The 26,751-nt window shown below is 40.0% G+C and overlaps 1 protein-coding gene across 5 annotated transcripts in view; it reads left to right on the top strand.

Annotated features, from left to right (window-relative positions):
* The window catches only part of srpk1b (SRSF protein kinase 1b), a 34,970-nt gene continuing 8,219 nt past the window's right edge, over positions 1-26,751 (top strand). Inside the window, exons 1-8 of one of the 5 annotated variants that reach the window (XM_026935595.3) lie at positions 1-242; positions 1,290-1,344; positions 22,009-22,124; positions 22,729-22,837; positions 23,112-23,199; positions 23,458-23,545; positions 24,175-24,281; positions 24,663-24,828. In XM_026935595.3, the coding sequence (XP_026791396.1) occupies positions 230-242; positions 1,290-1,344; positions 22,009-22,124; positions 22,729-22,837; positions 23,112-23,199; positions 23,458-23,545; positions 24,175-24,281; positions 24,663-24,828 (742 nt within the window). In that variant the 5' untranslated portion in view covers positions 1-229. Of the gene's footprint in view, positions 243-1,107; positions 1,192-1,289; positions 1,345-10,685; positions 10,886-14,718; positions 14,875-22,008; positions 22,125-22,728; positions 22,838-23,111; positions 23,200-23,457; positions 23,546-24,174; positions 24,282-24,662; positions 24,829-26,751 lie in introns of those variants that run through there. The other 4 variants (XM_026935596.3, XM_053227095.1, XM_026935594.3 and 1 more) reach the window with 4 other exon arrangements.

Genomic DNA, 26,751 nt, shown 5'->3' on the forward strand with positions numbered 1-26,751 from the left:
GAAAGTACTGAAAGAAATATGGGTTTATTTTTGCTATTAAATATAGATATGGTGTTATGATGATAAATATTGTATATATTTATATTCTCCATCTTAATATATGAAAGTTTTGGGTAAAGAGGTAAAGAAAGTGCTCTTTGTGTGACTAATCAGTAGGGAGTTTTGTGGGGGTTTTTTTTCACGGCGCGGCTCCAGTGACAGAAGCACGCGGCAGAGCCGGTACTACAGCATGGAGAGGAAAGGTGAGCAATAAAATACAATATCACTGCAGTTTACATTCCTGAACATTATCACACATTAAGGTGTGTTAAGAAAATGTTAGCTGTGTGGTAGCGACAGATGTGACATTAGCAAAACAAGGAGTACAACTGGTCACTGTGATTGCTGAACAAAAGCCTCATGTTACTGCTTAGTCCCACACACACACACACACACACACACACACGGTGTAATGGGAGCTAAAGTGCTAACTTGGTAATGGTAAACGAGTCCTACGAGTGTTTAAACTCATAATAATAATAATAATACAGAATACAACAGACTGTTAGGCTTCATGTAAATGTCCACATTTTGTAGTTTACATTAAACACCTTGCCCAGTTTTAATAATTATAACCAATTATCAGCTGCTTTTTAACAATATTTTGCTATTTGTATACTCCTTCGCTATCATTTTGTTAGCTAGGCTGTATATAATCAAGTTATTATTAACCGAATTAAATCTTTTGGTAAAGAACCCAAAGCAGAATTGCTACATGGTGGATATTTTGCCTTGATTTGTCACTAGCTAGCAGTGGCTAACTTTCACCGCCTGAGGTTAAAGTTTTCAGGCGGGTAATTCAGCTTTCATGAAAGTAATAAACACAATTTTTGCGTTTTATCTTTAAAAGTGGCATTTCTGCAGTCTGAATTTACTCCTGTCATGTGCTTCATTACCAAAAATTAGCATAGTTCGTCAGGTTTGAAGTTTAAAAAGAAGTTACATTCCTCCTCCATAACTAAGGATGTGTCCCAAATGTCTTCCTTCTAAACATTCAGGGCGCTACATAAACTGACAAGGGCATTATTTTAATCCCTAAGTAGTGCACCTATGTAGGGCGTGTGGAGGGGTTTGGGATCCAGGCCAGCTTCTTAGCAGTTGTATGTACACTTGCTAGCAAGTTGGAATTAGCTCTTGAAATTTGGCTGAGAAGTGAGTTAAACTCGGCGAACAGAAATACCGTTATTATTATTATTATTTCTGTTCTAATATTGTGTTTTTTTGCTTTGTTATTTTTCTTGTCATGACAGTGCTTGCACTCCAGGCGAGGAAGAAGAGGACCAAGCCGAAAAAGCCTGGTAAAAAGTACGTTGGTTTTTCATAGCTAATGTAGCTGAGAACTTACACTCCCTGAGGAGTGTGCAGTGCCTTGCGAAAGTATTCGCCCCCTGTAAAAGTCATTGGATTCATCTGAATCACTTGTTCAGATTATTCCAGACTGCATTGTTTTTATTTTACTGCATGTCAGTATGCTCTGAAAGTCAAATTTCATTATGTGTCAACAAATCTTTGAGGAAAATGCTGCTTGCATAAGTATTTACCCCCTTCAGACAAGTACAATCACCTTTTACTGCAATAACAGCTTTAAATCTATTGGGGCGAGTTCCTACCAGCTTTGCACACTTTTGCGAGTGATTTTCACCCATTCTTCCTTGCAGATCTGCTCCAGGTTCTTCAAATTGATTGGTTGTTGTTTGTTGACTGCAGTTTACAAACTGAGTGCCACAGATTCTCAGTAGGATTCACATCTGGACTTTGACTTTGCCACTGTAGTATAGTCACTTTTTGTTCTTAACCACTCCTGCATTGCTTTGGCACCATGTGTATTTGAGACCATTGTCTAAAAGGTGAAATTTCTCTCAAGCTTTAGGGTCCCCCCCCCCCCCCCCCCCCCCCAAGCAAACTGAAGCAGGTTCTCTTGTCCCCTGTATATTGCTCCAGACGTTCTCTCGTCACTTTTCATAAGAAGCCCAGGTTCTGTGGATGAAAAGCATCCACCGAACATGATGCTACCACCACCATATTTGTAGACATGGTGTTAATTAAGGTATGGCCTGTGTTAGGATTGAACCACACATGACGCTTTGAAGTTTGTTCGAATACAGTATCTCGATCTTCGTATTATCACACAAAAAATCTTCACTGGGTCACTCTTGTACTTTCATATAGCTCTTATTGAGCAATGGCTTCTTTCTAGCCACTTTCCCATACAGTCCTCCGTTGTCTGGTGCACCTTCAGTCAGCCACTGTACTCCTTCAGAGTGACTGCTGGCCTCCCGGTGGCTTCCCTCTCCAGTCTCTGACTTGTTTTTATGTTTTGACAGAGGGCCTTTTCTAGGTAGTGCTTGGGTGGTATGATGCAGCGCCTCACTATTCATCCGAGAGTGCTTACTGGGATGTCCTGGGACTATACTGGGACTATTTCTATGTTAAGAAATTCCATTAAATTATCTTTAACTTCCTTAGAATACTTCTTATTCTTCATTTTCACTACGTTCACACCGACAATCTCTTCAATGACTGTTGAACTTACGTGGTTTTTGTTTAGGGAGCTGTCTTAATATTTCACAGGCGATATTTCATCTGGAGCTTCTGGAAACTTATGCATACAGCATTTTTCCATTTTTGATTTTCTTTAAAATATTTGCTGACTGATAATTAATTTTGACTTTGAAAATTCACTGTAAGAGAACATGGGTTTGCAATAAAAATACTGACAGGAAGAATAAATGCATTTATTATTTGCTATTCAGACAAACTTGATCAATTCCAGGGTGGTTGAATACTTCTGCAAGCCACTGTATCCAGATAAAGGCATCCAGTCATGTCTGTGAATATGATGTTGGTCTTCATCTGAAAGTCCGTGATTTAGATTTTCTGAGACATACTCCTAAATGTCACAGGACACGTTCGCTTATCAGCTCTCTTTAGTGTTTCGTTCTTCGCAACACATCGCTGATTTAGAACCAGCCTCGTCTATTTGTGTTTTTCATGTGCTTTTGTGTGCTCGACCTTCCACAGCTTACTGGCTAGTGACTTTCAAACAGCGATGGAAAAAGTGCATGATCCTGATTGGTTAATCTTGTTTTTCACCACATAGCCTATAAAATGTGATGAAATGTCATTCTCTGTTTGTACTTCCAAATTTCCAAAACGCATACCATTTCTGCAGCGCAGCCAAACTCAGCCATTGGCTCAGTTTAGCAGCTCACATCTATACAAAAACCAAACAAAAAAATCCCATGCAACACAAAACACACAGCGTGTTCGATTCACTTCTCATACATGCGAGTCGAATCTGATTTAAAGCTCTTTCTCAGTAGAGTTCATTTGGAAGTGGATCGAGAACACCTCGCTCAGACTTGTGTGATTTGAGGAAAGGTTAAAGTAGACCTTAATTAAAAAAAATAATAAGGTGACATGCCATCTTTCCTCAGCAAACCTTTTTTAAAGGCCAGAGTTAAACACAGCATGCATGTGACGTGGAATCGTACAGCTCTGAAACAATTCCCACACCCGGGATGGTCTTTTGGATTAGGATTAGTTAGGATTTGTGTAGGGATTGTTACAGAGCCATACCAGGCATGATAATAAGTACTTGATTAACAGATTTGTTGCTCGATTGCAGTTCCTGGCAGATGTTATGTACCTTACCACTTTCCGTACCGAATCTCACAGCACGCTGTTGTGCATTAGCCCAGAACACGGTTTTTACTATTCTGACATCTATCTCGCTCATAATACACCGGCTAACATCTTGTTCATCTGCCTTACATCCTCATCAACCTTATGCTTTACCACCACCACCACTTTACATCCTGGCAAACAGCACACATCCTCATCTCTTATCTGCTTCATCTGGTTTGGATCCTTCTTAAGTATTCCTTTTTCAGGTAAAATGGCAGGCAGTTTTCTAAAATCACAAAGCAAAGAAATATATTAGGATAAAGCAGATAATTAGTTTTAAACTACATGAGCAAAAAGATATCCATCATAAATTCATTACTGTTATTTCCTGTCTGCATGTACATAAATGATCTGTTTCACACAGTAGCTGAGATCTGAAATGCCAGTGTCGTGTACATAATAAATCAACATATTCTCAAGCATATCTTGTGACTCCATACACATATTTTTACATCAATGATGAAAGCTCGTAGTCTGGCAATTTGTCCTACTCGGAGATTAATCAAGTCTAAGGTTTCCCCGATGTTTTCCTTACCTGATCCTTTGTCTCTTCCTCGGGTATTTCAGCTCTGATTGGGCGAAGACTAATCAGATTCCTACTGGGCCTCTTTGGGAGAAGTTTCCCAGGGTTCTTTGCTGCAGGTCCTTTCCATAACGCATGCAAATAGTGTCATGTAAACTCTTTGAATACTAAGAACAGTTGGTTTATAAGTCATTTTGCTCTGATAATAGGTACTGTTTTGTAGCTTGCCAGCTCCTTGAACTATTTCATGTATGAACTTAATGGTGCCTGTTGATGCAAGTTTGGTTGTGTTTTTGGCAGGCAAGAATCTGTTCAGGTTTGCCATGGTGTGCATGCTGTATTTCCCAGAATCCTAAAATGACAATTAGACTGATTTTAGGGGGAAAAAAACTCTGCATGTAGAGGATATACAAATCTGTTCAGATTTGTGGAATTAATAAAATAATGCCAATGTTTTCGCACAAGTACTGTATTAAATCCTCACTACATGCTTAACTCCACTCTGAATATGACCCGTTGTTTCTACACAAAACCTTAATTAATGATTGTTACGTTTCCATCAAATCACATAGGTCTCACTTTGCTTTATCCAAGATGATTGACTTGATCAGAAGTTGTTGTGGTCTCACACAAAATATATAAAACTATTACCTTATCTGGCTATATGGCGTATACGATAAAAGATATAAAATATTTAAATGTACCTAATAACGTTAAACAAGTGTTGTTACCTATTAATGGTCTGTTCACCAGAGCAATCTGTAGCCACACATCTTGACAGCTACTTGATCATGGCACGCTCATCTTCACTGCTCTTTCTCTTCTTCTTTAAGAAGCAAATACACTTCCTCAAATTAAAACACACTTCAGGGCTGTATCTGCATTTTAGCTCCCTGTAATATTACACTAAAAATGTAAGCATGTTGCTTATAGTCACAGCATTTCAAATATTAAAATGTATGGATGGTTTAAAAACAAAGAAAGAAAAAAGCTTCCTCACAGGTTTATGCTGGGGAGTCGCTTACCCATGTTTGGAAATCGTACCATTGCACAGAAACAAACTGTGAAAAAAATCACACGGAAGTGTAAAGCAAAATAAACCACCTATTTAACAAATTCAGTTGCTTTTTGAAGACATGCAAGACTTTTTGTTTGAATTTCAGTTAATAATATGAGTAAATGAGCATCATTACTCAAATGCCCAAAAAAAACCACGAGCTTCTTTCCTCCCTCGCCATTTTTCTCCAGCGTTCATTGTCCAATTGATAAGAACTCTAACGTAGAAGTAGTGGAGACGGCAAACGCCGGAATCAACGTTCCTGAATGCACTGCAGCTGCATGATGCAGTTAGTGATGAAAGCGCAGTGGTATGAAAGTTGAAGCTTTGGAGGCTGAGCTGTTTGAGCAAAGAAAACAGATGAGGAGGTGAGAGAGCTGCACAGACTAAAGAACTTAATCACTGCTGCACTGCTGACACTTCTATCAGCAGAAAGTCAAAAGGCATTGTGGGTAATGTAGGAAACAGTTAACCAAAGTGAAAATAGACTGTGTCGAAGAAAGACGTTTCGACTAACAACAGTCGACTCAGAATTTCATTACAAAACGTTAGACACTATAGCTCATCTTATTGCGTCGTCCTATACCCTCCATCAGTGTCCATCAGTTTCTGACCTCAGGACTGCTGTCAGATGGATATATAGTAAATATTTGTATACAAATTATTTAGTAGAAGTACCTAATAAAATGGCCACTGAATGGATAGTCTGTTTATTTATGGAGTATGGGCCACTTAATTTCAAAGTTCAACTAAAAACTGGGGAAAAAAGGAAACTTTGAACAATAAACACGAATTGAAACATTACATTTGGGAGTAAATAGGTGAAGTTTTCAATTTTTTTTTCCACTGAACTATTCCTTTAATATTCAATAAACATATTTTCTTGCACACTGTACAAATCTCATACTCTGAATTATTTTTGTACTAATACACATGGAGTCTATAGATTAAGTAAGTTTAATATTTGTTTATATTTAATATTTAGCTCTTACGACAGACTGCAAGTGTATCTGAGAAGTCTCTCTTCATTTACCAAAAAAACCCACAAAGCTGTTTCTGTGTGCAATGGTCGTGTGTTTTACCTCCATTGTGCGCGCCACACACACACACACACACACACACACACACACACACACACACACACACACACACACACACAAGTAAAGTGGTGATTTGAGTCTATTCCCATCACGAGTGTGAACGATTTTTTAATTCTGCTCAATAGTGGGATGTCCCAAACCTTTTTTTTTAAATACTGTTTAAGAAATGATAATGATGATGCTACTTTATATTTAGCACCTTTCACACACTCCAGGTTGCTTTATGAGAGGTGAAAGAAAAAAAAAAGTTGAAAGAAAGGAGGCGGTTTATTTGGGTCATAAAAGAGGACAGGAGAAGAGTTTTGGTGAGCTGCTTGAGTGATGTTCCAGAGACTGGTACTCACTGTAATGTCATACCTTTTTCACTGCAACTTTTTAAAGAACTGACTGGCATCAGTTTGAGAATCTGACAGTAACATAATCAGATATGAAAAAGACCCCTTTAACTGGAAAAACAAATCAACAAACCTACTTTGTACAGATTTAATTAATGAGCGTATTTTTATATCAAGCTCATTATTAAATGTGTACCGTAATATTTTGTCTAATTGTTGGAGTCATAAGGTTTTTATTCCTTAAATTTCCTCTTGCAGAAGATTAAAAAAATTGCAATTCTTTGTGCTACTCGTTTTTGAGTTATTGAGGTTATAAAGTGATAATTTCCATTATGGCGGAGTGTGATTTCCACCACTGTAACAAATTTTTTTTCAAACCCACATTGAGAACCATGATTATAGTGGATATGTAGTCACTGTGTTGGTTGAGCTTACAAGTTTTAGATCTGCCTTTGACATATTTTACCATTCAAATTCAAGTCCTCATCACTGTGCTGCAGTAAGTTGCCTTCATAAACAACAAACATGCACAAAATGATTTATATACACATAGATTTTCTTAACAATCAGAAGTATAGTTTTAACACATTTTAAGTAGCATGTTAGTTTTTTTTTTCGTCCACAGCAAACTGCTCATCCGCCTAAAGACCAGACTGTCTTATAGAGCAGAACCCTGAAAGTTAGAAACCCAGCTGCTGAGCAACAAGTGACCATTTGAATTTAGGTTTGTTTTTTATGTAAATCCATTACGACGTGGAAAAGTGACAAACCCAAATGGCTGACCCAGTAAATTCCACAGACCAATTCTGTGGCATGGGTTGGATACTTGTTGGACAGTGCTTACAAGCGATAACCGTACACACCCCCGAGACAAACTGGGATTGGAGAGAACTTCAACTGGCTAAGCAGAAATAGTTTTATTTTTTTAAATTTTTTTTTTTTAATGCAAGCAATGTTGAGGACCTAAAAAAGTGAGTGACCTATATAAGATTATCCTGAGATCGTAAAAGTCTAGTCAATGCATTAATTAGCTTGCATGGATGACACACAGCTTTTTCAGAATGTGAAATTATTCTTAGAAAAGGATAGTGACTATGGCCAAAGCCATATGCAGGAATTTATATACTTGCAACAGAACATGGGACTGAGCAGCATGTTGGAGTGTTTGCTTGCTTGGTGGACTAGCTAATGGTTTCAGTCAGTAATTTTATACCAACAAAATTGTATACCTACTACATTGGCAGTGGAAAAAGTGGCAAATATATTCATATTAAATGTAGGTGACACTGGTTAGCCAGTTCTGAACTGAGTTTTAAGCACAGATCGTTATGGGGTCACTGCTGTCCTTTGAGTCAGAGAGCCCAAAATAGTGGCAAAAATTGGGATGCAGGCCCTGGCTGCTGATCAGCAGAGCTGAGTGGTGCTCACACACTTCTGGGACAGTGTGTTTTGTGTGTTTGCTTGTTTCGCCTTTTTTTTTTTTTTTTTTTTTTTTTTTCTTTTTTTTCTTTTTTTTCTTTTTTTTTCTTCTCCTCTCTCACACTAGACGGCTGAGCCTCTGGCCCTGAGGAGGTCTGTTATGCAATGGTGCTATATGCCACACACTGAGGACAAAGGTAGTGTGTTTCTTATTTCTGGCCTGTGCACAGCACGTCTGACGCAAGTTCGTTGACCAGAAATTCAAAAGCTACTTTATCTTGACAGGATCGTCTGGCAGAAAAGGTGCCTCACCCAACTCACCCAACCTTTTCCTCCACATCTTCTGAATAACTTTTCTGGCATTCTAGTTAGATACCTGGTCCAGGTTTGGGCAGGTTGTTAAGTAAGTAATGCTAAAACCAGTATTATTATGTTAATTTATAAGCTCTTTATATCCTGTAAGTGTGTATCTGGATCATGATACTCCTTATTGTGCTTCATATGGCATGTTTTTTTTGTGTTCGACCTGGAAACATTCCTAAATTGGCATTCCTTTTTAGAAGACTAGCTTGTAGGAACAGTGGTATTTAACCAATTAGCCCAATTCATTTCAGCCCAAGTAAACCTCACCGAGCTAAAGAAATACTGCAGTGCTTTTCATTCTTATACGTATCCACTGTATCTGTAGCTTATTTCAAAACATTTTCTTATATTTGAACAGATTTTAATACAGCAGATGAAAAATTGCTTGCGTCTCCCGTGTGGTAACCATCAGCAACATTAAGGACAGTTGTTAAGTTCTGGCACGAAACACAGAATCTAAGGGATGAGACAGTCATACCAAAACCTTTCCTACAGTAAAAGCAACTTGGTTACCTGAAGATCTTGTGATATCCTTGTGTGGGCAGGCTTTGGGGCAGTGGAGGCTCAGCCATTACAGATCTAGAACACTGATTGGAGGATTGTGAGTTTCAATTCTGGTACTGCCAGCTTTGGGTTTTGAGCAAGACCTGTAACCTTCATCTGATCTGCTCAGTTCAGAGTTGCTTTGGATAAAATCTTCCGCCAAATGAATAAATGTAAAGGTAACCCAAAACTGAGGCACTTACTGTGTTTGTTTTAGATTATGTTGGCTGCATTGCAAATACATAACCGCCCTCTGAAATTATAGTTCAATCTACGATAAGACTTGCATTATGAGTCAATTTTAAGAAAATTAGGTTTCCGTTTTTTACTCAGTACCGAGAAACATTCAGAAAATTCTTTCTAGTAATCACACACATTCTGCAGATTTGCAATAGATACACTATGTGGCCAAATGTATGTGGTCACCTGACCATTGAACATCCCATTCCAAAACCATGACCATTAATATTAATAAAGCTACTATAACAGCCTCCACTCTACCGAGAAGGTGTTCCACTAGATTTTGGAGTGTGGCTGTAGGGGTTTGTGTCCATTCAGCCACAAGAGCACAAGAGGTTGTGCACCGTTGTCGGGTGAGGAGGAGCATTTCCACCATTGCAGGTTTAAGGAGAGTAGTGAAGGGTGTTATAATATTATCAGCTGTGCAGTCAGGAGCTGCTGGCTGGCAGTGGCAGTAGAAAACTCAGCTGGATGGTGGATTTTAGGCGATTCTGCAGTAATACTCAGAAATGAAAGAAAAAACAGTACGTTTTTATATCTTTTTACACATCGGTTGTCTGATATCTGCACGGCCAACATTTTCGCTGTTCATCTGTTGCTCAAAGTGTATGAATGCTGATTGGCACAGGAGAGTAAAAAAACAGCGTATTGAATCACTTTATCACCATGCAGAGTATTTGTAATTAGAAAGTGTTAGATTTGACAGGCCAATTTAATCCTTTTAGCTAAAAATGTTCACTTTTGGCTATTTTTTGGCAACACTAATAAATATAGTTTACTGAACTTTTTATTTGTTTTTTTAAATATTTTTAAGTGATGATTTATTCTATCAAGCTCCTATGCAAAAAGTGTAACAGTTGGCATGTCTGGTAATATAATGTAATCAGAGTAAACATCATTGTATATCCTGGCAGTGTCGTATCATATAGAGATGATTATATCGTTATGTCGTACAAGCCTACGCTGGAATCTTTGTTTAACCGACTACAGAACAGAGCTGTCAGTCAGTTTTCACTGGAATGAATTGTGTTATAGAGCAAAATGGGCGGTAATTTTTTTTTAATGCACAGTGTTTTCAGTGTTGTGGAAAATCAATCTCCGGCGTCATCTCTAATGCACAGTATAAATAATTGCGAGGAACCTACAAAGTAATTGTCTGATGCAAACTGATGAAATCTGCTTCAACACAGCTGCGTTGTTTGTGTTCATGTTCTGCTCACGCTGCACGTGTTCTCTCACTCCTGCGGTGCGTGCGCCATCCTGCTGGGTAGAGCAAGTGTCACTCAAGTCACCGCGCTACCACCTCCATCTCCTCCTCCTCCTCTTTCCCTCCCCTTCATTTTCATGTTTTCTGCCTCAGTAGTATTCAGTAGTGCTGAAGCAGGCAGGCAGTGTGACAGGGTGAGAGAGAAAGAGTGAGAGAAAGAAGAGATACAGCAGTAGAAAAGGCAGAGAAAAAGATAGAGGCTCTGGCTGCTCCGTCTTGTTCCACTTTTTCGTCCCACGCCATGTGGCTTTTGGACTGGATTGTTTCGCTCAACACAGCTGTGGTGAAGCTGGCCAGTGGGCTCAGGTGCAAGTAAGTGCTTCTGACTCTGTGTGTGTGTGTGTGTGTGTGTGTGTGTGTGTGTGTGAGTAAGTGGCAGAGAGCCGAGGCAATGCTGCAGCGATGGGACTGGGACGTTTACTGACTTATTGATGAGCCGATTTATTTTTAATGAGCGGACCTACTCTGTTTGTCGGATCTCCTAAGTTTTGGCCGGTGGGAATGTAAGGGGGTGGTGTGTGTCCTGACAGAGCAGAGTGTCTGTGGGACAAATACTGATGTCTCCACTGTCTGAATTTGCTGACTCGTGCTTAGCGCTATTGATTGTTACCTGGCTTATTTTCATCCATTGCTTCCTTGCTGCTGTTCATATTCAGTTCATATTGAGTTGTTAACTGGGCTGTGTTTCTCTAATAGTTCTAACTTCTTTCTCACTATAGATTTTTTTTTATAGTTTAGAATAGACAAGTAATGACAGAACAAACCTATAAACAGCGGCCAACGTACAGTACGTACAAAATACACAGTGCTACACGAGTACATCATGCACTGCCTTGCAGCAAGTACTTGTGTTATATAAGCACCTTCCTCCTCAGCTGCAGTACTGGGCTGTGCTCGACTGCAGAGAGCTCGCACCGAACACACCAAACAAGGCCATGGGGAGATGCTTCAGGAGATACACACTCTGCAGATGCTGCACTGTCCTGTTTACGACTGTGTTTGCTCAGGCCAGGATTATTGGTAGCTTTATCACAATGTTTACCTGAATTAAACTGCCATACAGATATTTGGTTTCAGTGAACCAACCTGCTTGGTTTGACAGAGATGGGGTCTGAATGGAAACACAGGAATTTGGGGGAGGGGAAAAGGTTTATGCACTTTGTCAAAGTGGAAGACAATATGATAAGGAGTGGTGAACACAAGTGTTTGTCTGGCACCCAGTTGATGACATTTGATGGCTTTTTTTGTTGTTTGCATGACAGCAATTAAAAAGGGTAAGGGAGGTTGTCACACCCTGAAGTAGGGTTTAGGGCACTGTGAGCATCCTAACAGTCTCTGGGACTTAGCTTTCAGCCCAAGCTATTCATTATGTGTGGGCACACAGCCTAATTGTGTGCTTGCCGTTCTCCAGCAGAGTTAGTGAGTCTTTATAGTTGAAGTTGAGTAGTTTACCTTCACAATAGTGCAGTGGGTAGCGTTGCCAGCTCACAGCTCCAGAGTCCATGGTTTGATCCTGAGTTTCACTTGTTCACCCCATATCTGTGTAGGTTTCCTCAGGGTTCTCTGGTTTTGTCCTGTCTCCTAAAACCACACCGGTATGTGGATCGGCTATTCTAAAGGTCATGCTGAGTGTGTGTTGTGCCCTTCAGTGGACTGAAGTCTCATCCAGGATGTATTCCCTCCTCATACCCACTGTTCCTGGGGAAAAGCTCCGAATCCACCATGACCCTGACCAGAATAAAGCCGTTGCTGAAGATGAATGAATGCCTATATACCGAAATGATATTTATTAGCTACAGCAATGTGTAGTGTGAAGCAAATGAAACCAGCATTTATGGAATCAACCAGTGATTGGTGATTTTGTGGCAGCCTAGATAGCAATGTAACATCTTTACAACAGTAGTGGATTACACAGCCTAAAGCTTTTCCTTGCAGTCACATCCCATGCGAGAAACTGAGATTTCTGAAGAGTAAAGAGGGAGGCAGTTGCACTGTATTTGGGGAGATTCGGAGCTGGACACAAAATGGATGACACCACTCAAGTTAAGAACTTGACTGAGGGTAAAAATGAATATAGAAGGTGGAAAAAGTAAAAGGAAATGCATTTTAATTTGTATCGTTATCCAACACTGTGACTAACCGTGACACTGTAACAACTCTACGGACACATGTTGCACACAAAAAAGGAGATATTCGGATACTAAAGGGTTCTCTCCAAACGGCTTTGCCTGGGACCCTGAACACTCTGTTGTGTTCTACATTAAAACTTTAAGGGCTCTAAAACACTTTAGGGTTTAAGGTGACAGAGAGTAGGGCCCTTGATGCTTATTAAAGAATGTCTGAAGGACACTGAACAGCATTACTGAGCGATTTCATCCCTCCATGGCTACAGATAATTCATACATACATAAACACTTCCAGCATGATGACGCACACATGATGGTACCAGGACCGTGAGTTTTGTTGACGGCGAGTTCCGCAGTCCCATAATCTCAGTCCTGCTGAGCGTCTTTGGGATGAGGTGGAAAGAACTGTTTACAATTTACCAGTAACTGCACAGAATAATGATTTCTACATGGCTGTATAACACATCCAGGATCATGCAGAACAAACTCCCATTGTGTTTTAAAGGCCAAAAGAGGTGCAGCTCTTGGTCATGTTAGTAATGAAAAGTGAACGGTCTGGCTTGTGAGACTAAGCAAAATGTGGCCTGTCTAGTCTTTTCATAGTCTGCCAATGAAGAGAGAGTGTGGGAATGTTTCGGCTCTTTGACTCACGCCAGCCTTAAGCCCTTTAGACACTCTAACATGCGAGAGGATTATTCCTAGAATCTGGCTCCATTAAATGGGGGCGTACAGAGCACTAGGGCCTAGTTCCACGCTTTATTTGCTGTACTGTCTCTCTTGAAGTACTTGAGCAACAAGATTATAGGGATCTCACCCAGAAAGTGCCTGGCTTTAATTAGGCATGGCTTTAATCCATAAACACCAGCAGCACTTACTAACAGAGACATGGACATATTGCACTCTTAACTTTCATTTAGTTGACGTGAATCAGAACGGAAAAGATTTTTTTACGTCAAATAATACAACTACCAAGTACATGTAAAGAGGGAAAAAACAGAAAACAACAGTTCTTTGTTTAGCTTAATCTGAAGAGAACATTGCATTGATATGGTTTTGGAAGGTGATCCCAAATTACGGCCACAAAATATAATACTGTTTATTGTCTTTGAAAGTGTTTCTGCATTAAACGTAACTGTAAAGTGATTAAAAAAAAGTGCAGCAAATTGCTGTATTATATGAGAAGAAAAACACTTCGATGACAGTTATTGAAAAATGATCACCTTTGAGGTGGTAAAGAACTCCACACCCTCCTGGTGTTGATTACTTTCGTATAACAGCACACCCCTTCTTGTTTTATTCCTTACTTACTTCTTTAATAAATCGCTGTGATTGTGACTGCAAAGCAAGAATCGGGTCCTGAAATCCCACTTTCTGTCTGTCTGCGTTACATTACCACATGTAATGGGGAAGAAGTTTATTTGACTGTGTTGCATTAGCTATTGGTTTCCACTAGAGGGCCTCACTGAGCACTACCTGTGATTCCTAATAGGTTTCAGTCAGAGGAGGCGAGGTGGGGAAGCAGATCTGATCAGAGCAAGAGTGTCTGATTCACTTCTCCTGTGAGCCAGGGCACAGCGCAGTCAAAGTGAGAGTGAAGGAGAGCACACGAGAAAAACGAACTAGATGAAGTACAGAACAAGAGAAATACTATATATAGAAAGAGAGAAAATGATGTTGGCAGGAAGATGGAAAGAAAATAAAGAAGCAGAGAAAAGATGGAAAAAGAGGAGGAGGAAATCAGGAGAGGCTCCATGTTGAGAAGGAGAGTTCTCTGCAGTTATGAAGGAGAAATAAGGAGGTGGTAATGTTTTTTTTTTTTTTTTTTCCCTTCTTTTTTTTTTTTACCTGCAATGCAGTGCCAGTCTGCTCCAGCCAATCAGAATGCAAGGCAGGGAAAGAAAGGGGCGGGCTTTGAGGACTGACGCCAGCAGAGCATGGCACACGGAGACAGAAAATGTGATTATGAAAGTGAGAGAGCGAGGAAGATGTTTGTGTGAGTGTGTGACAGTCAAGTGGGGGGGGGAGAGAGAGAGAGAGAGAGAGAGAGTGTGTGTCTCTTGCTGGCATATCTCAGTGTGCAGAGCGCACAAGCTGCAGCCTCTGGTTCATGGCTTTGGCTCTCACCTGCGAGCCTTGGCCACCTCCGTCTCTCATGGGCATCCGAGCGTCCTGTAGGTAAGTGAGTGTCTCCGTTCTCTCTGTATATGATCATACATGTCTTTTTTTTTTTTTTTTTTTTTGGACGCCGATTATGCACGTGTGTTTCGTCACTCAGGATTTTGGGTTTTCGTTTTTGAATAGTGAATGTCTCTGATAAGTGCTGTTTTGCAAAGCAGAAGGACGAGTGCAGAGAAGGAGACCCCTTATCAAAGACGAATGCATGGGATGGAGAAAAGCATTCATTCGTTTTTGCATTGAAACAGTTGTCCTAATCAGCAAAAATCACTGTCTTGTCTACTTTGTAGTTGGCTTATTGAAGGAAGCGAGTCGTATTTAAAAAAGAAGCTGCAACTAAAGCATGGCTGCATCTTTGTAAAGATGTAACGTGTTTGTTGAAGAAATGCTGGTCTGCTAGCAGCAGGTGGACAGGATCCCTGCTGCTGCTTTACCACCAGTCTCAAGTCTCTCCATCCATCCATCAGTCTGTTTTTTTTTTTTTTTTTTTTTTTTTTTTTTTTTAGCAGTCTTTTAATTTGCCTTCGCCTGCATTTTCCTGCATGTCGCTCAACTGTCAGTACATGAGAACTTGGTTGTTCAGGAGGTTCTGCTTTGATTTCAAGCAGCTTTTGTTCTTTCCGTACATCAGAAATCGGAGGCTTGTTACCCGAAAATGTTTGTTTTTTTATTTTGAGAAGCATTTTCTTTACTCCTGGCATCACTGCTGCATTGCAGTAAGAACAAAGAATGAAAACTGTTCGCCTTCCGAAGACATTAAAAGAAATTCTAGAGTAATTAAATTTGTTGCATGTAGCTGCAAGGAGTTTGCAAATGTGTTTGTGGCAGACAGCATGCAGGAATGTCAGTGTTTTGCATTGTGCGCATGTGGGCTGGCGAAGTTGCAAAAGCAGAGCTCTGCATTGAGCTCAGTTTTAACCCTGTCTGTGCCAGATGTTGCTCCTGCCCACTCACCCATGACCACTTGTTTTGGTCTCGCTCAGCGTTCTGATGAATGGACGACTGTAAGTGACACCTTCCCAGCCATAATAGAAATGCATTCGTAGAGCTGTGCGATTATCAAAATATTTGTCTCTCTCATTTCATTTGCTTAATTTTGTTACTTCTTTAAAAAAATGATTGATTGATTGATTTGGTTGATGGCTTCATTATAAACGCACTGCTCCACTGGAGCAAACGTATTACAATAACGTTTTTCCTGCTCATAATCACATAAGTAAGGAATAAAAAGTATAGGTGTGTGCTTTTATCAGAAATTAATCAACATGACATCACTTGCAAGTTGTTTTATTCCTCTTATATCATAGAGATTTATCATCAGTTCTTTTATTTATTAAAGAACATCATATCGTATTTTACAATATGCTTGTAGTTACATTTAAAGTCATGGAACGTCCCTGAAACAAGTTAGCTCCTGTTGTCACTTACGTTACGTCAACATGTGTTCCTTCACTAGCCTCTCTTTTTTCCTCTCTCATCTAATAAGATGAAAAAAAATGCAGTTTGTCATGTTAACAAGAAACCAGAAAACCATCCAGAAAACTTTCCCATGTCAGAAAACTTAGCTGCAACTTTATCTCTGACTGCTACAAAGCACCGACACTGGAGACTCCTTCCATAAATGCTAACAAAAAAAAAATGCACCATATCAACGATTACACATTTTAAAAATCTGTTTATGTGGCGTGTCCGCCCGAAAATCTCCTGCATAAGCTGTGATTATAGAAATGATGATGCATTAGAATGAGCGCATTAATATAAACAGAGCTGCTGTTATAGAAAATTAATCAACACCTTCTGACCAATCAGAACCAAGCATTTGTTATTAAGGTATTTTGCTAAAATATTTATTGCAATCATTTTATTGACGTCCCTCAGCGTGCATGTGTCTGATGACCAGACAATGCCAGTTGCTGTCGTTTGTAATAAAATCCTTATGCAATGAAGAACTTAGATTTTCCCCGCTATGACTGAGCAAAGAGCCTCCGTGACATTAGTTGACATTATTATTATTATTATTATTATTATTATTATTATTATTATTGTTGTGCATTATTACTCACTGGTCGTATAACTGGATCAGAAAGAATATTGCAAGCACTTTATCGAAGGGTAATGCTTATATACGCTCTCTCTGAGACTGCCTGATATTAACAGATTGCATGTTGCCCTCACCATGTCCTAAACTAAACGGCACAGTGTGTTCTCCTCCCCTGTATTCTTCATCTACCATCCCAACCAACGCTATATTTCTCACTCCCAATTCCGAACACCTCCAGACTCCGAACGCCTACAACACCCACTTCATGGCCAGACTGAACAAAGACTTAAAACACAGCTCGGGAAAAAGAGCTGCCAATTATTTGCAATGGAAGACTATCATTACCAAGCAACAGGGTTATGCTGCATCGCTGCGACCAGCCATTTATTTCAGACGGAGCCTTGTCTCATTTAATAAAAAGGGCTTTTTAAGGGCTTAGAAAGATCCCGCGTTGAGCTAGCAAGGTGAATTTCAGTCAGGGCTTATAATTAGTCAGATGCCTCCTCATTTCAGTGAACACACTGAAGTATTGCGTCAGTGAAGGCGATGTATGAGAATGTTTCAGTAAATGTGCGTGTGCCATAAATGCAATAATCGTAATGTCATTTTAAATGGCAGGTTATGTAAGATGTTGATTTCCATACTGTATGTGGGAGTCACAGACTCATCCTAATGAAATGCGAGGAATTTAGGCAAAGCACAACAGTGTCTGTTGTCCCAACAGTAGAAAATAGAAACGCCCACGGTGCCTTCCCAGACACTCGGTATTCCCGTCAAGCAGAGGCCAAAGTATCCTCACTGACATAATGACAGTGCTGAAATCTTTTATTGCACCCAGCCTGAAAATGTTCTTCTCCAAAGCCTCCATCCTCAGCACAGCTTTTTTATTTATTTATTTATTTATTTTGTCTTGCGTGTCTGGGTTGAGTGTAACTGCTGTCAGGGGATAAAACAGATCTGAGCCTTGTGTTGGTTGGAGAGTAGGACGTTTCATCACAAGGGATTCATAGGCCTTCGTTGTTTTATTCCACTCAACTACTTGTAGCTATTTGAGTTTTAAAGAGAGATTGATGTGGCTCTTTAAATTACTCTAAATGGCAATGGAATCCTCATATCCTCAATTTCTTTTGTTTCGCTCATTCATTAAAAAATGAAAAATGCAGCCATTTTGTTATACTTTTTCCCCCTGCAGTTATTATGAAGCCAGAGAATTCAGTTTCAAATAAGGCTGAATGTGAGACGTTTTTCATCCCTATGATTTTGTTTCTCATCTTCTCAGATGATTTGAGTCAGCAGCACTTCATTAGTGAGCCCTTGAACTTGAATGTCTGCTACTTGGTAATTGAATGCCTTTTTTTTTTTTTTTTGGCCACGAAAGAGCCGATGTAGAAATGGCATAGAGAATTGGAGACATAACTTTTCCTGTGCAAGTGACATAACTATGTGACAGGCTATGTCAGGCTTGTCTATGTACAGCAACAGCAGCAAGAGACAAAGCAACAGCTCGACAAGCAACCTGAGTCGAGATTTTCTCACTCATATGCCAATTACTTATGATGCGGTAAAGTAAAAAATGATTCCTTGGATCAATCCTGTGATGTATATTTGGTCCGACTTTTCAGTTCCGCACTCACAGCTTTAATTCCTACCTGTGATTAATTCTCATCTGATGCACAAAAATGGAAGAAAAGCCTATAATTATGGTTTTATCTTGTTATATGTAACCTCAGTAAATGTGTAAAGATGGTATAAAAAAATAAATAGATAAATAAAAATTTGGAAGGAAGTAGCAGAGATCATTGGTGCCTCTGGACAGTATACACATAACTTGGACAGTTAGCTTGCCTTTGCTGATCTACCAACAAAGCTAATACAAAGCCTAGCACCTACACCCTCTGTCCAAAAGTATGTGGACACCTAACCATCACACAGTTGTATAGAATGTCTTTATATGCTGTAGTATTGCAATTTCCTTTCACTGGAACTAAGAGGCCCAAACATGTTCCAGACTGACAATGCCCCTGTGCACAAAGCGAGCTCCATGGAGACATGACTTGCTAAGGTTGGAGTGGAAGAACATGAGTGGCCCTGACCTCAACCCCAGTGAACACTTTTGGGATGAACTGGATGAATGCCAACTTTGCGCCAGGCCTGTCTGACCTCTTGTTCTCTTGTGGCTATATGGGCAAATCTCCAAAGCCACGCTCCAAAATCTACTGGAAGTCCTTTTCAAAAGAGTGGAGGTTATTATAACAGCAAAGAAGGAACCAACTCCATATTAATACCCATGATTTTGGATTGGGATGTTCAATGGTCAGGTGTCCACATGCTTTTGGCCATATAATGTAACATGTAAATCAAAATTCAATACATTTTAAACCAAAGTGGCATGTTTAAACTGTAGAGTGGGATGTAGGGTATAGATTTCGGCCACTACCATGTGCACTCCAACAAACAACAACTGTAGCAATTGCTACACGCCCACAAGGGTGAAACTACAAGTGATGTGTTGCTAGCTAGTGTGAACGTAGGGTATGTCTTTTCAAATGGAGATCCATTGATTGACATTTAGTTCAAGATCAGGCACAATTTGAGCTAAATAAGAAATAGATATGAAGTAGCTTACCTGGGTCTTCACAGAAAATGATTTCCAATGGAGAACATTGTTCAACCATGTAATTTACCCAGGGCTTGGAAAAATGGCCCGAAGTAGGAGCGAGCTGATTGTGGTTGACTTTAATGATGTTGAACAGCTGTTTGATGCGATGCCAAGGCTCATGTGTGTGTGTGTGATGACAATGGCCAGCAGCAGAACCCAGGCTTACTAATGAATTCTCACCTGCAGTTCTTCTCATTAATGTGAGAAAGGCAGAAGTGGCAGCTGTACTTGCAAAATACAGCGTGCACTTTGCCTTTTCTTTGAAGAACAGTCACAGCTGTTATGTTCACATCTTATATGCTAATCTTCGATGGGGTACTTCAGTAGCACTCGACCCAACACCAGAAATATTCGGATTTGCGTTTAACATGAGCTTGAATGATTGTGCAGTTTGGTATTCTTGCATTTTTACCCAGATGGTGTCCGTCTTTCCCAAATAATGCCTGGCTCTTGAAGCGCAAAATTGGTTCTGGCTGTGAAAGACATGATCCTGAGGCTAACTGAATTTTTTTTTTATTTATTTTTTTGGTAAAATGCAACTAAATGCTCTCATTTTTCTCAAAAGATTCTGCCTGTCGATTTTCGGCTGTTTGGTGTCTTTTTACTGCTTTACTCTTTTGTTCTGCTCTGTGTCATTTTTAGAGATTTGGGTCCTCCATTATTATATTTGATCACATTTATTATTCATTTCCCTTGCCTCAGGCACTTTTTCAGCAGACATTTGGCTAGATAGATTATTTCTTTTAGAGGACTATGCATACATTGCAGTACTCATTAAGCCTATGCAAATACCTCTTGTATAATCTTATGTTTATTCTTATTAATTTGCAGCCTAATTACAGCAGATATAATTATGTTCTGTTTGTTATGCAAGTGATTGGTTTTGAAAGAGATATCTTCATTCTGTCCATAATGCATGTCTTTGAGAAAGCCAAGGCCATTATAGTCTTTCTTTAAACGTTAGGACACAGGTCAGTGCAGATTTTGAAGACCAACGTGATTTTTTTTCTCCATTCCACATTCCAGACTACAGAATGATACAAAAGGATAAGAGTGTGGATAAGAGGTGTATATTATCTGATAGTAGTATATATGGTATATAGGTATAGTAATACAGCACAACTAAAGGGTTCTACAGAGATCTTTAAAGGGACTCAGTCTATAAAAACAGCAGGAGGTGAATGGTTTCAGACAGTTTGTTCAAAGTATCACTTATTAATCTCTAATACATTACGATATGTTAGTCATCTGAAACTAGAATGTTATTAGTTTCCCCCTATATTGGATGATTAAGCTCATAGCCATCGTGGCAGCTTTGTAAAATTAAGGTTATAAGATGATTGAACCTGATATGGAAAAAATGCCTCCAGCAGGCTTACTAACCTTCACGTGTTTTGCACAGGAGCTCTGCATTTTAACATTGAAGCATGTACTCTGCTATGAGTAATCACTCCAAAATATGCCAGAATAGTCTTCTTTTTTCCCCCAGTAACAATGGCAGATGAGCTAATCGATATATGAATCTGGAATGATTGACAGTTGAACTCCTCAGTATTAACTGACACTCCTGGAAGCCCCACCCCCTTCCCTGCCATCTCACTTTAGTAATCTTTCAGCTAGTATTCTCACACAGGGGAACCCTCCTCTACTTACAGAGAAAGAAACCATTTTGACCCCTTGGCTTGATGTCAGTTCTTTTGGCTAATAAATTGTGCTGTTTACTGTGTTGAAGCCTCTTTATTTCCTTTACACATAAACATACAAACACATCCTTTTAGGCTGACCTGAACCATACCCAAAATAAAACCAGCTGGATTAAGCACTTTTCAGCTCTCTTGCTGAGCCTCCCAATGCGGCTTCCTGCTGAAGCAGTTTGAGAGGGATAGAATAGGCTTGAGAAGAATGTTGAACTGATTGAACACTAGCTTCATAACCAGACGACCTTCTGTAGAGTGTGAGTGAAATGCAGAGAGAGAAGGCAGTCTTACCATCTCGTCCTCTTCAGAGCACTCTTTTTTTTTTTTTTTTTTTTTTTTTTTTTTTTTTTTTTTAAACGATGAGCTCTTTTTTGAGCAATGGCAGCAGAAAAGGCTCCTCATGCAAATTATGCTGAGAGAGCACCTTAACCTTTATCTTTTTCCCAACCTAACATAGCCTTTTTTTAAGGAATAAATATTGCAGTGTGTCCTGCAATGTGGTGATGACATTTTTAATATGCATATGTATATTACAAACAGCTGCAGAGAGTGGTAATAGTAGCAGTGATACCATTGGAAACATAGTTCTCACTAATTCAAAAGTATTAATTGCAGTGATCTGTTCCCTGAAGAGCCCTGTTCCCTGTTACCACGCAGAAACACACACACTAATTTTGGAAGCTTTGGTATTATGTGGCCATGGCCGTGTGCTGATAAATGTTCTCCACCCTCACTAGACCTGATCCCCACCCACGGGGAGCTGCCCAGCCTGACTCAGCTCTGCAGGAGCAAGAGGAGGAGATCTTGGGCTCTGACGATGAAGAGCAGGAAGATCCCAATGACTACTGCAAGGGTAAGATAAACACTGGTTACCTGTGTAAGCAAAGTTAAATATGTTGTAGTTGTGTAAATAGATCAGTAGATAAAAATTTGCCCACATAGATACATATGGATGGATGGATGGATAAGTACTTGGCTGGGTTAATGCATGGATAGATGGCTGTGTACTTCCCTGGATGGATGAATGGTTGGTTAGTTGGCTAGATAAAAGGACTGATGGATGGTTGGTCACTCGATTAGATGGATGGAGGGATAAATATTTGTCTTGGTACATTCGTGGATAGATGACTGTGTACTTGCCTGGATGGATGAGTACTCAGCTAGATAGATGGATAGATAGATGAGTGGGTACTTGGGTCAAAGAACTGAAATGTACCTGGAAAGATGGATGGAAGAGTACTTGCCTGGGTGGATGGATGGTTGGATGGATACTTGGGTAAATGGAAGGATAAGTGGATGAGTACATGGGTGGATGGATTGATACCTGGGTAGATGAATGGGTGTGTGGGTACTATGGTTATGAAGCTATGCTATATTACACAAGTCAAAAGCAGCGCAAGATAGTTGTGATTTGTTTTTTTTTCCTTCTGTTCACTTATTTTTTTGATTTTTTGCAGGTGGTTATCACCATGTGAAGATTGGTGACCTATTTAACGGCCGGTACCATGTGATCCGCAAACTGGGCTGGGGGCATTTCTCCACTGTGTGGTTGGCATGGGACATCCAGTGAGTTAGAATTCCACTTGTCTTCTCAGCAGATTTTACATTTATTTTGACACCATAGCACTATTTTTCGGAACTCTAAATTGGAAAAGCTTTGTGTACATTTATAAAATACATAAATCTTATAGACTGATTACAGTTGTTTACACAACATGGGGTTGTGTACATAAGCATTTGCATGTCTCTATATGACTAGATTTTTTTGTAAAGTCTGGATATAAGAATGCTGTTCTTGACTCAGTTTTTAATGTGTGTGTGTGTCTGTGCATGTGTGTAGGGGAAAGCGCTTTGTGGCTATGAAGGTAGTGAAGAGTGCAGAACATTACACTGAAACAGCTCTGGATGAGATCAAGCTCCTGCGCGCGGTGAGTATCCAGCACCCTCACTGCTGCTATGGTGACCGCTGCAAACTGCTTTGCGTCAGCTGCTTTCTAGAATATTACGCTCTGTGCCTTGAAACTAATAACATTTCGTGTTTCTTTTATTATTTTCAAGTGGTCATGGGATGTAATTTCCGTTGCAGAGAAAAGCTCTTAAAGCTGTAATGAATGGAGAAAAATTGGGTTAAAGTGATCTGTGACTCAGGAGCTGTCTAAAACGTGTGAACACTCTGTTTGGATTAGGTGCGAACATCGGACCCAAACGACCCCAGCGGAGAGAAAGTAGTGCAGCTGCTGGACGACTTCAAGATTTCAGGTGTCAATGGCACTCGTATCCTTTCAGTCAATGATATTACTCTAGATGTTTGGAAGTTTCAGCTTGTATGGATTTATCTCCTTCGTTTGAAAGGATGGAGGAATGCTGCATTTGGCTTAACTCAGAAGTGGGAAGTCACAACTCAAAATTGTCAATTTCGAGCTATAACATGGGGGAAAAACCTGGCCATTTCCATGAAATCTTGCCTTTTGTTAACTGCAAGCTGGCCAGCAAATGTTAATGATGTATTTAGTGGTGTTTATTATGTGTTTAGCTGGACTTTATCTACTGTGAACAGCATGTTGTTTGCTAAACTGGGGGTTGAGGACTGCCTTGTGACTTGAGGCGATATTTTCTTTTTTTTCCAGAGTTATAAGCTTTAGTTGAATGCAGCGTTACTCTGCATTTGAGGAAAACTTGTAATTTCTAGATCTCTGCAAAGTACTGCAGTGTTCTGTCTAAGATCTGCCAGTACTTTGCAGAGATATGCTAATGAATCCTTTCCCTGCTCTTTTATGCTGGAAGAGATTTTAATAAGCGTGTTTGTCTTTTAATGGGAGCTGGGCTCATAGCCCTCTATCTAGTGCCCTCGAAGTGTTCTCCTTCTCTCTCTTGCTTATGAACTTGACTATGACTGTTCTCAGATGTGTGCATGGTTTTTGAGGTCCTTGGTCACCACTTGCTCAAGTGGATCATCAAGTCTAACTACCAGGGTTTGCCCTTACCCTGTGTTAAAAGCATCATTAGGCAGGTAAAGCATCATTTCTGCACCTCTCATCATTTACATCTGTTATAGAATATCACCAAATCTTTTAATAATGGGATTATTACATCTGTGACAGTACAAACTGAAGTCTCCTTCATAAATGTTCTAAATATCTCCTTATAGAAAGCTGCACCATTTCAGTGATTAAATGGTTTACTTTGTTCATTGTTTTAACCTTTATACCCTGTGACTGAGTCCCTATAGGAAAGATAGAAACTATAACGTATTAGAATGAGCATGTAATCATACAGCTGTGCTTATCCTTGCAGCTGCTGTAATAGAAAATTAATCAGCACCTTCTCACCAGTCATATTTGAGCATTCCGCAGTGCTGTGGTATAAAATAAATTATACCACTCTCGTTTAGGTTTTGCAGGGTCTGGACTATCTGCACACAAAGTGCAAAATCATCCACACAGACATAAAGCCAGAGAATATCTTAATGACCGTCGATGAGTCGTACATCAGGAAGCTGGCGGCCGAGGCTACGGAGTGGCAGAAGTCTGGAGCTCCTCCACCATCCGGCTCGGCAGGTGAGACCAGAATGATAAACAATTTATTGGACAAAGGAACAAGGAATTTAATGTACTTTAGTACAAAACAGTTCATCACCTGAACCATTTCCATCTAGCTAGAATAAGAGCTAAACAAGCCAGCCATGCTTATTGTCAGTGTCATAGGGTTAGTGAAAAGCACAACATATAAAATAAAATATAATATATTAAATGAAATGTTCTTTCGTCTTGCTCAGTAAATTAAAAGCACATGGCCTAAACACATGGCCTGAACACTCAAGCCACCAACCAGGACTGGTTCTGGGCTTGCTTGGGGAGATCTGTGTAGGAAACAATATACATAAATTTATAGTTGTTTCTCAGCTTAATTAATGTATTATGTACACTCACCATCCACTTTATTAGGAATACCACTACACCTGCACATTCATAGCGTTATCTAATCAGCCAATCACGTGGTACCAGGGCAATGCAAAAAAATTATACTGATCAGAAGGTTGGGGGTTCAGGCCCCAGCACCACCAAGCTGCCACTGTTGGGCCCTTGAACAAGGCCATTAACGTAATGTATATGTGACCAAAAAAAAAAAAAAAGATAGAGGTCAAGATACAGGTCAGTTAGTGTTCATGTCAGGCATCACAACGGGGTAAAAGTATTATCACTGTAACTTTAACTGTGGCATGGTTGTTGGTACTAGAAGGGCTGGTTTGAGTATTTCAGAAACTGCTGATCTCCTGGGAATTTCACACACAACAGTCTCTAGACTGTTGTGAACAACAAAAAACATTGAGTGAGCCACAGTTCTGTCCATGGCAATACCTTTCTGATTAGAGAGGTCTTCAACTGTCCAGTTTGGGTCAGTCTGTGCCCATGATAGCCTCAGATTCTTGTTCTTGGCTGACAGGAGTGGATCCTGCTGTGGTCTTCTGCTGTTGTCGTCCATCCACCTCAAGGTTTGATGTGTTGTGCTTTCTGAGATGCTTTTCTGCTCACCACAGTTGTAAAGAGTGATTATTTGAGTTACTATAGACTTCTTGTCAGCTCAGACCAGTCTGGTCATGATCTCTCTCATCAGCAAGATGTTTCAGCCTGCAGACCCTCTGCACAAAGGATGTTCTTTGTTTTTCACACCATTCTGTGTAAACTCTAGAGACTGTTGTGTGTGAAAATCCCAGCAGATCAGCAGTTTCTGAAATACTCAAACCAGCCCATCTGGCACCAACAACCATGCCACAGTTAAAGTCACAAAGATCACACTTTTTCCCCATTCTGATGTTTGATGTGAACTTTAACTGAAGCTCTTGTCCTGCATCTGGCAAAGGAGGACTAAATCTGGAATGGTATGTTCAAAAAGCACATATAGGTGTGATAGGTGTAAACAAACTTTTCACTATATAGGACTGAAGCACTGTAATTAGCTCACCTTTGTGGTGCGAGTGCTTGCACTGAGAGCAGTGTGAAAAATGCATGTCTTGTGCCAGCCTGCACAGCTAAAAATCTTCCTGTATATGAGAACGGCTCCTTGATGACATGCCCTGCTTTTCAAAAAGAGCTGTTCTTCACCACAGAAAAGTGATGTATGGAATTGCGCAGTTGAGCCGTGGTTCGGAAAGAATTCTTCTCCACCTGCGTTTAGAAGTCCCATCCCCAAAGAGCCTAGAATCGGTCCTGAGTGCGGAGTTGAGTATTTGGCCCAAGTGTGAAAACGCCCATAGTCATTTGCTTTTTTTATGCGTTCTTTGCTCAATATATCCAGCACCTGAAAAAGGGACTCTCCACAGATGCCAACATGACATTCTCTAACAGCATATAACTTGAAACAGGACCTAACCTGACAAGTTGAACCAATCACTTGTCAAGGCCTGGTCTTGGGAGCAGATGCACCCAAGTGCATTTGAAGTGATTAGAGGTGTGCATGCATTTTTTTCCCCACTCCCATCC

Source organism: Pangasianodon hypophthalmus, chromosome 20 (genome assembly GCF_027358585.1).
Source record: "Pangasianodon hypophthalmus isolate fPanHyp1 chromosome 20, fPanHyp1.pri, whole genome shotgun sequence".
Taxonomy (NCBI): Eukaryota; Metazoa; Chordata; class Actinopteri; order Siluriformes; family Pangasiidae; genus Pangasianodon; species Pangasianodon hypophthalmus.